This window comes from Salvelinus namaycush, chromosome 11, assembly GCF_016432855.1.
Source record: "Salvelinus namaycush isolate Seneca chromosome 11, SaNama_1.0, whole genome shotgun sequence".
Taxonomy (NCBI): Eukaryota; Metazoa; Chordata; class Actinopteri; order Salmoniformes; family Salmonidae; genus Salvelinus; species Salvelinus namaycush.
In genome coordinates this window covers 11780207-11796146 of record NC_052317.1, presented here as the reverse complement: position 1 = coordinate 11796146, position 15940 = coordinate 11780207, and the positions used below count along the sequence as shown (strand labels likewise).

The 15940-nt window shown below is 42.5% G+C and overlaps 2 protein-coding genes across 2 annotated transcripts in view; both read right to left on the bottom strand.

Annotated features, from left to right (window-relative positions):
• Positions 1-9681, bottom strand: part of lrrcc1 (leucine rich repeat and coiled-coil centrosomal protein 1) — a 33711-nt gene extending 24030 nt beyond the window's left edge. Inside the window, exons 1-4 of the mRNA XM_039003811.1 lie at positions 9546-9681; positions 993-1290; positions 386-432; positions 86-291 (exon numbers count right to left, since the gene is read on the bottom strand). Of these exons, the coding sequence (XP_038859739.1) occupies positions 86-291; positions 386-429 (250 nt within the window). The 5' untranslated portion in view covers positions 430-432; positions 993-1290; positions 9546-9681. The remainder of the gene's footprint in view (positions 1-85; positions 292-385; positions 433-992; positions 1291-9545) is intronic.
• Positions 9682-9811: 130 nt separating this feature from the next.
• The window catches only part of LOC120055822 (roquin-1-like), a 34693-nt gene continuing 28564 nt past the window's right edge, over positions 9812-15940 (bottom strand). The window contains exon 20 of the mRNA XM_039003809.1: positions 9812-14396. Coding sequence (XP_038859737.1) covers positions 14237-14396 — 160 coding nt within the window. The 3' untranslated portion in view covers positions 9812-14236. The remainder of the gene's footprint in view (positions 14397-15940) is intronic.

Genomic DNA, 15940 nt, shown 5'->3' with positions numbered 1-15940 from the left:
AAACACGGCAGGGTGGCCCAATTACGAATGTGTGTGAATAAAATAAAAACTGAACAACACTTTTCTGTGTTTGACCAGGGCTCACCTTCGACCTTAGTGATCAAGTTACAGGACAAGTTCAAGGTTCTCAGTGAGGCTAGAGAGTTGAGTCCCTCGATGCGAGAGATATGATTGGATGACAGATCCAAGTGTCGGAGATGCCAAGCAGTGGTCAAGCCCTCTACTTTCAGAATACGGTTACAATGCAGATTCAGGGATGTGACATTGGCACGCAATGGGACCTCCAGCAAACTACACAGAGGGTGACATGATGAGAGAATTCCATTGATTATTTCATACAGAAGTTCCAGGTGAAGATTTTACTGGAAGACGAAGGTGTGATTACCTTGATATGCTCTTATCTATCAGACACAGCTCTCCATCCGCCATCGCCTAGAAGATCAAAAATAAATAGCCACAGTTTCATTCATGCACAATTTCAGTGGTTACATTTCTACAGCCACATCCTTCAGTTGACCAAACAAAGTGGCAGGGTGTTGAAATGGCAAAATGGGACTTTATGACAGTGCACTTAAGGTATGTATCTAACGTTATATGTGCTAGTAGTAACGTTACCTAGCAAAGATATCTTATTGTTAAGATTGTGGTTCTAGTGTAGCTAAACGTTAGCTTGCCAGTTTATGGTTAAGACGTTAGCTACTAACGTTATCAAATAAGGGTTTTCTAGATATGAAGGATAGCTAATGTAGCCCGGCAACTTACCAACAACCTCATCCGAATGTTAGACATAAAGACATGTGTAACATATTTTTTTTTTTAATTGTTCAAAACTATGCAACTAACGTTAGCTAGCTAACGTACTGTAGCCATGCTAACAACAAACCGACATACTACATAGGAACAGCAAACCTCCCTCGACCCACGACAACCTTAACCACTAACGAAACACAGCTAAATGTGTGCCATGTGTACTGTCCTAATCCAATACTAACCTCCAGTGCAATGTGACTTGTAGAAGTTGTTCAGCATCTGTTGTTGTTGTTTTGCCGCCGCTCCACTTGAACTGGCCGCCTCTGTCATCGAGTTCCGTTCATATTCAGTTGCATTACTGGTCAAGCACTGCAGGTGGCGGTAATGCGCAGGCCGTCCTTGTGCACAGGTCTTCTTCTTTGATGATGTTTTACAGCGTTTGGCATCCAGTATACAGTATGTTGCAAGTACCTTCACCAACTAGACTGGGGTATAAACCCATTATACTTTGCGCGACGAAAAAAAACATTATACTTTGCGCTACGAAAAAAGGGGAAAGGGAAAAAAAACGTAAAATGTCTCTACCCTCGAATCCTACATTCATTAAAACACACCCCTATTCCACTACTACTTTAAACCCTACCTGGTCCTACGCCAGGCCAATGACCTGGAAGGACGGGACCCCACCACTCAACACACCTTGTAACTCCTCTGCAGTCAAATCTCGTATCCCCAAATACTTCTCTGCAGCTGACATCACAACCTCTATTTTCCTCTATGTTCTATCCCTACTGTACAGTTGATACCATTGCTATGAACCAGGGGAGGCTGCTGAGGGGAGGACGGCTCATAATAATGTTTGGAACAGAGGGAATGGAATGGCATCAAACACATGGAAACCATGTGTTTGATGTATCTGATACCATTCCACTTATTCTGCTTCAGCCATTACCATGAGCCCGTTCTACCCAATCAATGTGCCACCAACCTCCTGTGCTATGAACGCTAAGTAGCCAATCTTACTGAAGCATATATCACCCATTGGCCTATCCCTTTCTGCTGGCACAGATCCACTACTCACACGGATCCTCTCAGGATCCCGCACCCTTGACCCCTCTTCTTCTACATTCTTCACTGTGCAGCATATGACACCCCTTGCACTACTCTAAGCCTGGTAACCTCAACCTGCCTATCTCGTGCACAGGTGTTCTAGGGGAGAGGCTATAGGGACACGACTGCTGTCCAAAATGTATGACGTATGTCGTGCAGCGAGAGCTGAGTGGTGACGAACGTTATCGGTTCAGTCAGTCATCCTAAAATGATTCTCCCAAAGAAGGGACTTGGGAGTGTTCAGAAACATTTTGTTTTTATTGGACTGCAAAATCAACAAATGTGCATTACCTGCCTGTCACCCTGGCCCAATATTAAATACACTATCCAGCCAATTCCCTCTAAGTTACTGCAGTGCTGCATGGCAAGCACGACTCGGGAGCAAAGGACTCACTGTGCCCAGTGTTGTTGTGTTGCCGGCTTGCAGCCCAAACTCTCCCAATTGAGCAGCAGGAGTAGACTGTATCACGGTGACATCCAGATGGTTACTACCAATATTACAAGTTATTTCTCGTGTATGCTGCTATCCTACTCAAAATATAATTGAGTATGGAACAAATTGGCCACATTAGCCACCGCCAACAGCATGTGATACAGCTAGCTGCCCGGTGAAGAAACTGCTGCCCAGCAGTGGGAAGCAACAGTGCGAATCTATGACTCAAGTTCAGAGGGGCTTCAACTCCTCCTCCCTTCCTCTTTCTTTGCATACAGCAGGAATTGGTCATTCACTCTGGCTTGTTGTTACGTTAGCTAATTTTGCATGTCACCGTGGTATCCAGATTCCAGATGGTGATTTAAATTTAGAGAGTTTATAAAGTCACATGCACAGGTAGGTGGTGGGCTGGATGGAAGGGAGGGAGGAAGAAGGTGAGGGACAAGATGGCGGGTACACCCGAATGGTTGTCAGATTTGGAGATGGAGTCAGTGGAACACACAGCGGTTGGTAAGAAGGCGAGCAATGAAAAAAAGGAAGAAAGTGGAACATATTAAGAGTAAATATGGAGTGCTTAAGAAGGAAATTGAACATGATGAGAGTGAGGATGAATTAACTGCTGTGAAGACCGCCGAGTTTGAGCCTCATCCTGATGGCGATAAAGGTGATTTTGGTCCAGTGGGAGTGAGATTTTTGGAGAGAATGGATCCTTGCAATCTAGCTGATCCATCTGTGGCGTCAGGTTGGGTGGAGAAGAGGTTAGGGAATGCTGTGTCAGTGAAAGTGACTCGAAATGGAATTGTGTTGATTTTTTTGCGTTTCTGCCATCCAGGGAGCGTGCGCTCCACACCACGTGACTGGGGACAAGACCTGTAACTTGTTTTCCTTTCCGGAGCAGGGCGCCGTTGAAAGTAGTGAAAAACTGGAGTGGCGATAAGTGTTGAGGATGATCAACTGAAGTTGATATTTGCCAGTGTCTGTGACGCCCGCCATTTGGTGAAACAGAGAAAATACTGTCTGTATTACTGAGTTCTGATGCAGAGCCATTGCCAGATAAAGTCAAGTTAGGACGTGTTAGTTATCCCGTGAGAGCGTTTGTCCTGAACCCATTACCGTGTTTTAGGTGTCAAGCTTATGATCATGTGGCAGCAGTGTGTAGGAGGGAGATTCCTAGATGTGAGAAGTGTACAGGAGGACATGAGACAAAGGAATGTGTAGTATCGGTGGAAGAAGTTGTGTATGTAAACTGTAGGGCTACCCATGGTGCTGGATATCAGAGGTGCCCACTGAGATAAAGAGGTGTCCAATGAGATAAAGGTTGAGGTTGCGAGGATTAGAGTAGAGCACAATGTGTCGTATGCTGAGGCAGTGAAGAGAATAGTAGAGGAAGATGGGTCCAGGGTGAGGGATCCTAAGACGATCCATGTGAGTAGGTCGAAGCCAATAGAGAGTGATAGGAATAACATGTTCTTCAGTAAGGTTCTTTTTTTGGCATTCATGGCCTTGGTTGTCATTTGTACGGCAGGAATGGAATGTAAATCACAGAGGATATATGTTGTGGTGGCAGCTGCAGAGAAGTACTTGGGTGTACGAGAGTTTACTGCAGAAGAGTTACAAGATGTTTTGAATGATACTGTCCTGTTCTCCCAGGCTGCTGGCCTTGAGTAGGATCAGAGAGGGCCAAAGGAGTGGAATAGTGGGGAGGATTTAATGGGTGTAGGGTTAGTTGGTAGGACAAGTTTTTCACAAAGTGTAATGAATTCATACTTCAGAATTGTAGGCTGATACACAGCCAATACAGTAGGTGGCGGCATGCACCTATAATATTTGTTTGCCGACCACCAAAGAAGACGAAGAAGGAGAAGAGTTAGCTAGCGAGCTACACTGAACAAAAAATATAAACGCAACATGCAACATTTTCAAAGATTTTACTGATTTACAGTTCATACAAGGAAATCTGTCAATTTAAATGAATAAAATAGGCCCTAATCTATGGATTTCATATGACTGGGAATAAAGATATGCATCTGTTTATCACATATACCTTAAAAAAAGGTAGGGGCGTGGATCGGAAAACCAGTCAGTATCTGGTGTGACCACCATTTGCCTCATGCAGCGCGACACATCTCCATTGCATAGAGTTGATCAGGCTGCTGATTGTGGAATGTTGTCCCACTCCTCTTCAATGGCTGTGTGAAGTTGCTGGATATTGGGGGGAACTGGACACACTGTAGTACACGTCAATCCAGAGCATCCCAATCATGCTCAATTGTGAGTATGCAGGCCATGGAAGAACTGGGACATTTTCAGCATCCAGGAATTGTGTACAGATCCTTGCGACATGGGGCTGTACATTATCATGCTGAAACATGAAGTGATGGCGGCGGATGAATGGCACAACAGTGGGCCTCAGGATCTCGTCACAGTATCTTTGTGCATTCAAATTGCCATCGATAAAATGCAATTGTGTTTATTGTCCGTAGCTTATGCCTGCCCATACCATAACCCTACCCCCACCATAGGCACTCTGTCTTACAACATTGACATCAGCAAACCGCTCGCCCACATGATGCCATACAGTTGAAACAGGGATTAATCCGTGAAAACCACACTTCTCCAGTGTCCCAGTGGCCATCCAAGGTGAGCATTTGCCCACTGGAGTCGATTACGACGCTGAACTGCAGTCAGGTCAACACCCTGGTGAGGACGACGAGCATGTAAATACGTTTTCCTGAGACAGTTTCTGACAGTTTGTGCAGAACTTCTTCGGTTGTGCAAACCCACAGATCTGCATCAGGCGTCCTGGTTGCTCGACTTGTCCTGCAACTTGATCACTAAGGTCGAAGGTAAGCTCTAGTCAAACACAGAAAAGTGTTGTTCAGATGTGGTCTGCGGTTGTGAGGCCGATTGGACGTACTGCCAAATTCTCTAAAATGACTTATGGTAGAGAAATCAACATTAAATTCTCTGGAAACAGCTCTGGTGGACATTTCTATAGTCAGCATACCAATTGCACGCTCCCTCAAAACTTGAGACATCTATGGCATTGTATGACAAAACTGCAGATTTTAGAGTGGCCTTTTATTGTCCCCAGCACAAGGTGCACCTGCGTAATGATCATGCTGTTTAATCAGCTTCTTGATATGCCACACCTTTCAAGTGGATGGATTATCTCGGCAAGGGATAAATGCTCACTAACAAGGATGTAAACAAATTTGTGCACAAAATGTAATAGAAAGAAGCTTTTTGTGCGTATGGAACATTTCTGGGATCTGTTATTTGAAACATAGGACCAACACTTTACATGTTGCGTTTATATTTTTGTTCAGTGTAGTTAAAACAAGTAAATATGCTGCAAGTTAGCAGGACTAGATAACTTGCCTTTATCACTAGCTAGCATGTCATTCCAGGAGGAGTTTTAGCTTTCAGTTTATTCCAAGTAATAATTTAAGACTACAAAAATCGATAGTAATCAAAGCAAGACCGACTAATTTCATTCATACTGACAAATAAGAAATTCCACATTATCCCTGGCAATAGTTGGAGTAGGATGATTACAGAGCTGTCAGGATGTACATTTTCTAACTCACAAAATACATTCCTTTGCTGTGATGATTTATTTGATTCCTTCTTGTCTCTAACTTTTTTCTCACATGATCTATTCAGCTCTCCTGTGTCCTGCTCCCAGAAATCAACCAAGTGCTATTCACCAAGCATGGGCCGATTCATTCACCTGTGAGGAGAACCATCCTACTGCAGTTTGAACTAGCCATAACCTTGCCTGTTCTCTTTTCTTTTATAGATTTCGTTTTACAGTGTATTTTAGAGTGGAAGAACACCCACTACGGATACACATGCTTGTTTGAGCATTTTTATTCATTATTGTCTCTCACTTTTGTCTCTCAAGATCTATTCACCAAGTCCTGCAGTTTAAACTACCCTGCCTTCACTATTTAGACATTGACACTGCATATGCATTTGCCTGTTGTCTTTTCTTTGTGGGTTTTGTCTAACTCGGTCTTGACAGGGTGGCCGGTGGCCTAGTGGCTAAGAGCATTGGGCCTGAACCGAAAAGTTGCTGGTTTGAATCTCCGAAGTGACTAGTTAAAAAAAATCTGTCTATGTGTTCCTCTTGTGAGTCGCTCTGGATAAGACTAAGATGTAAACATCTCTCTTTACATTGGTCAGCTACATTGGTGACCAGCGTGGGGAAATGTTGATAGGCCTATGGGGCCTGAGCACACAAATGCTCTTAGAGAGAAGGGAATACTGAAGCATGCATTGATAAGAGTTCTAGAGTCTCCATCAGAGGCCCAGGCTTTTGGCATTGCATGTTAGCAGATACCCATAGACTTCCAGTCATTGTGCTAACGCCAGTTAGCTTTGACTCACAAAACTAGCTCTAACTTCATTCATACTGGACAGAGTTTATCTGATTCTAGGGAAGTAGATGAAGGGCCTCATTGGCAAAATCCCGAAGTATCCCTTTATGGTTGTGATATGAGAACTGAGGATGGATCAACAACAATAAATTGCAATGTCCGTACTGTGACACGCCTAAGACAGCGCTAGTGGGAGACAAGACGTACAGCTGATCGTCCTCGCAGTGGCAGACCACGTGTAACAACACCTGCACAGGATTGGTACATCCGAACATCACACCTGGGGGACAGGTACAGGATGGCAACGACTACTGCCCGAGTTACACCAGGAACACACAATCAGTGGTCAGACTGTCCGCAATAGGCCGAGAGAGGCTGGACTGAGGGCTTGTAGGCCTGTTGTAAGGCAGGTCCTCACCAGACATTACCGGCAACAACGTCACCTATGGGCACAAACCCACCGTCGCTGGACCAGACAGGACTGGTAAAAAGTGTTCTTCACTGACGAGTCGCGGGGTGATGGTCGGATTCGCGTTTATCGTCGAAGGAATGAGCATTACACCGAGGCTTGTACTCTGGAGCGGGATCGATTTGGAGGTGGAGGGTCCGTCATGGTCTGGGGTGGTGTGTCACAGCATCATCGGACTGAGCTTGTTGTCATTGCAAGCAATCTCAACGCTGTGCATTAGAGGGAAGACATCCTCCTCCCTCATGTGGTACCCTTCCTGCAGGCTCATCCTGACATGACCCTCCAGCATGACAATGCCACCAGCCATACTGCTTGTTCTGTGCGTAATTTCCTGCAAGACAGGAATGTCAGTGTTCTGCTATGGCCAGCGAGGAGCCCGGATCTCAATCCCATTGAGCACATCTGGGACCTGTTGGATCGGAGGGTGAGGGCTAGGGCCATTCCCCCAAAAAATGTCCGGGAACTTGCAGGTGCCTTGGTAGAAGAGCGGGGTAACATCTCACAGCAAGAACTGGCAAATCTGGGGCAGTCCATGAGGAGGAGATGCACTGCAGTACTTAATGCAGCTGGTGGCCACACCAGATACTGACTGTTGCTTTTGATTTTGACCCCCCCTTTGTTCAGGGACACATTATTCAATTTCTGTTAGTCACATGTCTGTGGAACTTGTTCAGTTTATGTCTCAGTTGTTCAATCTTGTTATGTTCATACAGATATTTACACATGTTAAGTTTGCTGAAAATAAACGCAGTTGACAGTGAGAGGACGTTTATTTTTTTGCCGAGTTTATATATTTAATACATTTTTAATTCAGGCTGTAACACAACAAAATGTGGAATATGTCAAGGGGTATGAATAATTTCTGAAAGTACTGCCCAAGACAACTTTGCCATTTGTCTCCATATTCAATAAAAGGTGAAACACTGTGATGGTGTTCTTTGTTTGAATGTATATGCATGAAACATACATTATGGAAAACGTCTCACACTCAGTCATAGTTAGTAGAATACTGAATGGATTGTCAAGATGTTGGCACCGTCAACTTTTAGGTTAGTTTGTAAGTTAGTAATTTAAACCACCTGCACTGAACAAAAACATAGATGCAACAAGTAAATTCTTGGTCCCATCTTTCATGAGCTGAAATAAAAGATCCCAGACATTTTTCAGACGCACAAAAAGCTTATTTCTCTCAAATGTTGTGCACAAATTTGCTCACATCCACGGCGACCAATACTACAAGTGACCAATACTACAAGTTATTTCTCCCTCGCCCATCGAAATAAATATCGCCTTCTTTTAAATAAGTTTTAAAGAGTGCCATGTTGTTGCCAGCTAGCCAGCCAGCAGTGGCATAGTGGTGCCTGGAGAAGTGGGTATACTCTAATTTTGCCAACAATGTCCCGCAACGGAAAGGTGCCCTGTGTAAAACATTATATGAGAAACAGTGACATACACTTTGAATTACCAAGAATTATAAAAACCATATCGTCTTTCAGTCAGGCCAACTCAAGCTGTACTGTGAAGTAAGCTAATAGTAGCCATACTATTGAAACAGATAAAAGGCTGTCAACTGAGTCAGAAATTCACAGGTTTTCATTCTTAGTCACACAAAAAAAATGATGTTTTAAAGCACCACATCTGGAGACCACTTTTAAGACATTTAGATTTTTGAGTGTAGAACTACTATTACCCTTTAATTCAAGTGTGCATACACCAAGCACTGCTGTTTGGTTATAGGTGTTTCCGGAGCACACGAGTTGGAGTTTGCAAAGCAAATGGCCACGGGATTGATGCAAATAATCATATCATTCTACCAGATAAGCATACACTACTTTGTAACTAGTTAACATTTAATTAAGGTTTTTGGGAAAGCCTTTCCATCTACCAGAAGACGTTCAGCCTGTAATAGGATCGCTGTATTTTTCCTGTTCCTTAATATTTTGAAACCTGAACGTTTTACTTCATATTATGAGGCGCTTCTTACCTTGCTTCAAAGTAGCCTATTGCCAAAACCATATTAGCAACCCATGATAGTTGTTGCATCTTTAGATCAGCCCTCTTTCTACATTTCTAACGGATATTTCCATCTTTGTCCTTGAAACCATTAGCACTTAAGAACGCATTTTGGGACATTCGCACGTTGCTGCGCCTAAAACGTGGAGAAATAAAGCTTATCAACATTAAGCTAAACATTCTCTGTTCAATCGGCTTTATTGATACGGTGTATACCCTCCACTAGCTGGGAAGGGCTCATCAGAACAACTGACTAAACATGTCTCCACTCGACTCTCCGCTGTGCAACATTACACACGCCATCAATGTGGCCGTAACGCCTATCCCGTCCCGTGTAACATTGCATCATAATTTCACACCTGCCCTGTGCGTATCCTGGCATACCTACTTATTAGTCATGTCTCCCCTTGAGCATTTGCCAAAGAGAGAGCCACAGAGTTGGTTGATACTCCTTAATCCTCTCTCAAATTCTGTTTTGATCCCTTGAGTTGGTGGTGGGCAGAATTCATCTCTGTCCTCCACAGTTTGGGGTGGATAAAGATGTGTGGGCTAACTGGCATGGCCAGATAAGAAGAATGTGGTGTTACGCATGTTAATACTTGCACTCAAAGATGTTCACTCATTTCCCCATGGGAAAGTAAAACAAGACGCCAATAACAGAGTTAGCGATGTCATTTAATCCATCCCCTCAGCATAGAATCACTGTTGTACATATTAAAACAAAAAAAATCTCTCAATTTCACAGGTTCATTTCTCTCTTAAAAACTTCCAGTTTGACCTCCCTCTCGTATCAAACAAAAAAAGCAGATTGTATTATACAAAAATGCAAACCAATTTTCACACAGTGAATTCTCTTACAAAGTCATAAAATGGTGTAATAATGGCTACATCCACATTGGAGGAAGATAATTCTAAACATTCCTTAATGGAGTATAATACATATAAAAACGTATTTTCTTGCTGAAATTAAAACTGTACCTTAATTTAAGAGATATTTTACAGGGGATTAATCATATAAAAACAGCCATTGACTTTTTCCCAAAAGTTAGGAATTAAAATGTGAGCCCAAAACAGCAGTAAGAGTTCTGTGGTTTAGGGAAAGAGTTCAATGGCTGTGTGAAGGAGGTGTAGGCAGCAGTTTCACTCAGAAACAAATGAAAGCATGAGACTGACATGAATGTCATTGCTATTCCCATAGAAACCATATAATTGTTAATTCTACTCACCTATAGGCTTTAAGAAAGGGACAGTTTACTCCAAAATCAAAGTTTGTTGCACGTTTTAGACCTCAAGTGGTTTAACGTTTATTCAAGGTCACGTCCCAAAACATTACACACACACGGTTTGGGACGTGACCTTGAATAAACGTTAAACCACTTGAGATATATATAAACTTTATGCCTTAAACCCAAAAATGAGTGGAAATGATAGGCACTGAATTATGTCCAGGTCCATCTTTGCCATTGATTTGGGGATTGAGGCTTATAGCTGGATCTTCACAACAGATGGCATGGAATGTGGCCTCAAGTCAACAGACCACTTTTGATATCTAAAATCATTAGACAAATTTGAAGTGAACTCTATCTTGAAGGCTCACGGCTGGAGGGACTTAAGAGTAAGCACATTTTCATGACTATTCTGAAACAAATGAAAACCTGTGTGTGGATGAGTGTGAAGCCAAGTTTGACAGTTTCCCTGTGGATGGACAACATGATGCTTCGCCTTGGGATGCGTTACATAGATCACTGTAAGACTTGGAAGTAAGTGATTTCACTCAACGACAGGAAGAAAGAAAAACAAACCCAACTAGTCAATTACATTTTCCCCAGCAGAAACACATTTTTTGTTCTAAGTATGACAAAACATGTGTCTCTGCCGGTCATGTGATTAGTGATGGTGGTGACAAAATGAGTGTGCCAATTAAGATTGCTTTCAATTTGGTTAGGGTGCTTCCAAATGACCTCATACTGTTGGAATGAATGGCCTAGGAGTATTCCTTGAGAATATGAAGCAAGCCTTTGACTAAATTAAAGGCTTACCCGGATTACCTCTTTAAAAAAGACAAAACCCCAACACATTTCTAATATTTCCACACCGTCACCCAGTACAGCACACTTTACTTTGAAAAAAAGACAGTGTACATTTTCTACAATACAGCCTAACACACACAAAAACATTTTTTTTGTTGTTGTAAATTTTCGTCATTAAATGTGTCTTCTTTCGGAAGCATATTTCAGTAGAGAACTTATCTTTGTTTGAACACAAAAAAATTAAGTGAACACACGTCAATGCGCACAGAAGTCCTTCAACTGGGAAAGGATAAAGTCTGTTGGCAACCAGTGGAGAAATAAAATAAAACAAAACAAAACATTTAGCTGATTCTAAGTAGAGATCATTTAATATAAATGCTGAGCGAGTAGAATAAGAGGTGGCACGTTAACAGTGCTTAGTATATTAATGTATGTATACATACTCATATGTATAAGTGAGTTGTTTACCTAAACAATAAAATATAGCAAAGAGTAGCCCAAGAGGCATGAAGTGTGGTTGAAAAAAAAAAAAAACACCCTATAACTGACCCTGGCCCTCAACACCCATCTACACTGACAAAAAGCTGACCGTTTTTCCCTGAACCCAAATTATGAAACCCGATCGTCACCTACATTCCATGTATTCTTAACCGTTTGAGCACTGGGATCCACCTCTTTGCATTTCAGCGCAGCTTTTTTTCAATGACCAATCATGACGATTGTTTACAAAAGGCAGAGAGCTCCTTAACGAGCATCAGCGATAAACAATTACCATGACAGGAACATCAATAATAAAGTAATAATGCTAATAATAAAAAGCATGAGCTGGCGCACACCCAGAGAACATTATTTAGTGTAAGAGGTTTTGACTAACGGTGAATAAACTGTACGCTATAAAAACAAAGAGTCGCACACGCCATTCGTCTTACCTCCCAGTAATTTGTGTAAAAAAAACACTGAAAGGCACAGTGATGCTGAAACATGTTTTTTTTACCCAATAAATTACTGTGAGGTTATACATATGGAGTGTGCAACTCTTTGTTTTTATAGCTTACAATAATAATAGCACCAGAAAACAATATAGTGAAAAATATCATTAAAAAGGTCAAGACTGAGTAGAGGCTTTTTGAGGGGCAAGACACTCTGGCTGCTTGCTTTAAGCCTCACATGTGGCCCAAGGTTCTGGGTTTTGAATCCACTAAGATACCCTGAATATGTGTCTTGATACAGACTTGTTCTAAAATGAACTAATAGTACGTGGATAAAAACAAAAAAGGGATAGGAGGACTTTTTTTTAAGCCTGTAAATGACAATTATTTAAGACACTTCGCTACTCTTTAACTGTTGACATTGACGCACAAACCATTGAAAGGACTGTTTGGCAGACTACAGACACCTTTTACACACACGTATTAAGAACAAGAGGACCAAAAATGTGCATATTAAACCATTTTACTTCCCCTCCAATTACAGACTAGTGTTCAGGCAGGCCACACCCCCTTAATCGCAATTTACGCAAGCAAAAAAACAAACAAGGGAACGCAACTTCATAGAAGTTAAGGAGAACCAATGACAAGATAATCCCAATGGGGAGGCCTTTTCAATGACCAGATAAGGAGCTCTGAGGAAGACGAGGAACAAAAACACCAATCACCCCATATGATTAAATTCACACTGGGAGGGGATTCAATCTCTCTTGCATCATGGAAAATGATCTTCCTGCAATGTGAAAATTAATGTTTTGTTACACTCCCTGGAATTTGCATTTCCGCACTGCAAGTTCTATTGAATTCCAGCCCATCAAAGTACAAACAAGACATTTCCGCAGCAAGTCACACTACATCCCACGAGAAGCACATAGTATGTTCCCTTATAGAAAACATGAGAAAAGCTTATTATCAAAAAGATACATTTTGCAATCTTTAAAACAGAATGCTTTGGTTAATAAGATACTGCTTTTCAAGTATGAAACAGACATATGATGTATTCATAAAATGCACTAGTAAAATCAGACTTCTCATGGCGGGTTAAAAACTGCATGCGGCTTGAAGCGACATGGTCTTGTTTGGCTCTGAGGGTTGACTGAGCGTTGGTGGAACGTTTTCACCCCCCCCCCCCCCATCTGGTCAACCACGTTTTACGATTCTGGGGGTGGCGTATTCCTGAACACTAGCGGTTACACCTTTATTACTGAACGCCAACAGAACGGATACTACACTGACTAACCAGTTAGCTGTCAAAGGTATCAGAAAGAAACAACGTGTCATACCGGGGCGGCAGGTAGCCTAGTGGTTAGAGCGTTGGGCAATTAACCGAAAGGTTGCTATTTCGAATCCCCGAGCTGACGAGGTAAAAATCGGTCGTTCTGCCCCTGAACAAGGCAGTTAACCCACTGTTCCTAGGCTGTCATTGTAAATAAGAATTTGTTCTTAACTGACTTGCCTAATGCATTATAAACAGACACTTACATGATACTTATGACAGCTGACATAACTACGTCGTAAAACACCAAGACTTTTGATAGCTATGTAGTACATAAGACCAAAACGACCATAACTTGAGTTAGGATTCGATACTAAATTGGTTACGAAATTGAACGTTTACATTTCACAGCCTTAAAACCATCTTTGGGGGTATTTAGGTCCCTGCAAGTTGCTTACCCTGGTAATGGGCACAAAAATAGAGGGGGAGAATTGAGAAATACTCCACCCTTCGATCCACTACGTGTCTTGGTATGTGATATCTATGTAGGAGGGATAGCCTTCTTTGAACAATTATCATCATCATCATTTGCTTTTTTTGACAGACCTACTTTGAGAGTCTTGTTTTATAATCCCAGTAAAAAAAACAAGAGAAATAAAATGTCATCAAATGGTTTCCAGGCGATGAAAGTCATGAAAAAAAAAAGAAAAATGCTCATTCACAGAACAAAAAGAAAGAAAATTCATATCACGGCAGATACTGCTCATCTTCTAAATAAAACAAGTATGTGTGTGCATGCTTTAGAACAAAGGCTCTGAGTGTGAGTGTGTGTCGCAGTGTGTATGGTCTAGGAGCAGGAATGGACCACACCGTTCTTCTGCAGATCGGAGCCCCCGGGTCCTGGCTCAGAACACAGGCTAAGCGATGACGCCTTAGTGGTCAGTGACAGCATGGCTCCGCCCACACCGCCGTCCTGCCCTAGACCGCTGGAGCCATTCGACACCTCACTAGAGACGGGGAGAAAGAGGCGAAACAGAGAGAGAAACAGAGGATTAAGATCATACAGTTGAAGTCGGAAGTTTACAGACACTTAGGTTGGAGTTATTAAAACTCGTTTTTCAACCACTCCACAAATTTCTTGTTAACAAACTATAGTTTTGGCAAGTCAGTTAGGACATCTACTTTGTGCATGACACAAGTCATTTTTCCAACAATTGTTTACAGACAGATTATTTCACTTACAATTCACTGCATCACAATTCCAGTGGGTCAGAAGTTTACATACACTAAGTTGACTGTCCCTTTAAACAGCTTGGAAAATTCCAGAAAATTATGTCATGGCTTTAGAAGCTTCTGATAGGCTAATTGACATCATTTGAGTCAATTGGAGGTGTACCTGTGGATGTATTTCAAGGCCTACCTTCAAACTCAGTGCCTCTTTGCATGACATCATGGGAAAATCAAAAGAAAACAGCCAAGACCTCAGAATTTTTTTTGTCTGGTTCATCCTTGGGAGCAATTTCCAAACGCCTGAAGGTACCACGTTCATCTCAAACAATAGTACTGTGGCGTACAGCAGGTCAGCCACCAGGGGGAGACTCGTCGAGGCCTGGTGACAGACGGAGTATACATCACGAGGCGATGGCTCCATCTGCTGGACGTGCCAGGTCTCGACGGACTCTCCGGCCAGGACTAATTGGGGTTGATTGGGATCTGGTGAGTAATCAAGGACTGATTTCTCACCAGCTGTGCAAGACCCATAAAGGGGCAGCACACAAAGGAGAGAAAGGACTCGCGTATAGTTGGGGACAGTTGCAGGGGTATGAGGAGGGAGTTCAGTTTGTGTGCCCGACAGGATATAGCAAGACCCGGAGCATGGTATCCTGGAGAGGGTGTCATGGGGGAGACCTATCCTATTCTTTTTGATTTATTATTTAATAAACACCCTTGAAACCGAAATAATCACACTCTGTCTGTGTCTGATCTGTGTAAACATCTTGACCAAACCCCCTGGTCTGCCACAAGTACGCAAGTATAAACACCATGGGACCACGCAGCCGTCATACCGCTCAGGAAGGAGACGCCTTCTGTCTCCTAGAGATGAACGTACTTTGGTGCGAACAGTGCAAATCAATCCCAGAACAACAGCAAAGGACCTTGTGAAGATGGAGGAAACAGGTACAAAGGTATCTATATCCACAGTAAAACAAGTCCTATATCGACATAACCTGAAAGGCCGCTCAGCAAGTTAGAAGCCACTGCTCCAAAACCACCATAAAAAAGCCAGACTATGGTTTGCAACTGCACATGGGGACAAAGATCATACTTTTTGGAGAAATGTCCTCTGGTCTGATGAAACCAAAATAGAACTGCTAGGCCATAATGACCATCGTTATGTTTGGAGAACTGAAAAAGCGTGTGCGAGCAAGGACGCCTACAAACCTGACTGTTACACCAGCTCTGTCAGGAGGAATGGGCCCAACTTATTATGGGAAGCTTGTGGAAGGCTACCCGAAACGTTTGACCCAAGTTAAACAAAATGCTACCAAAT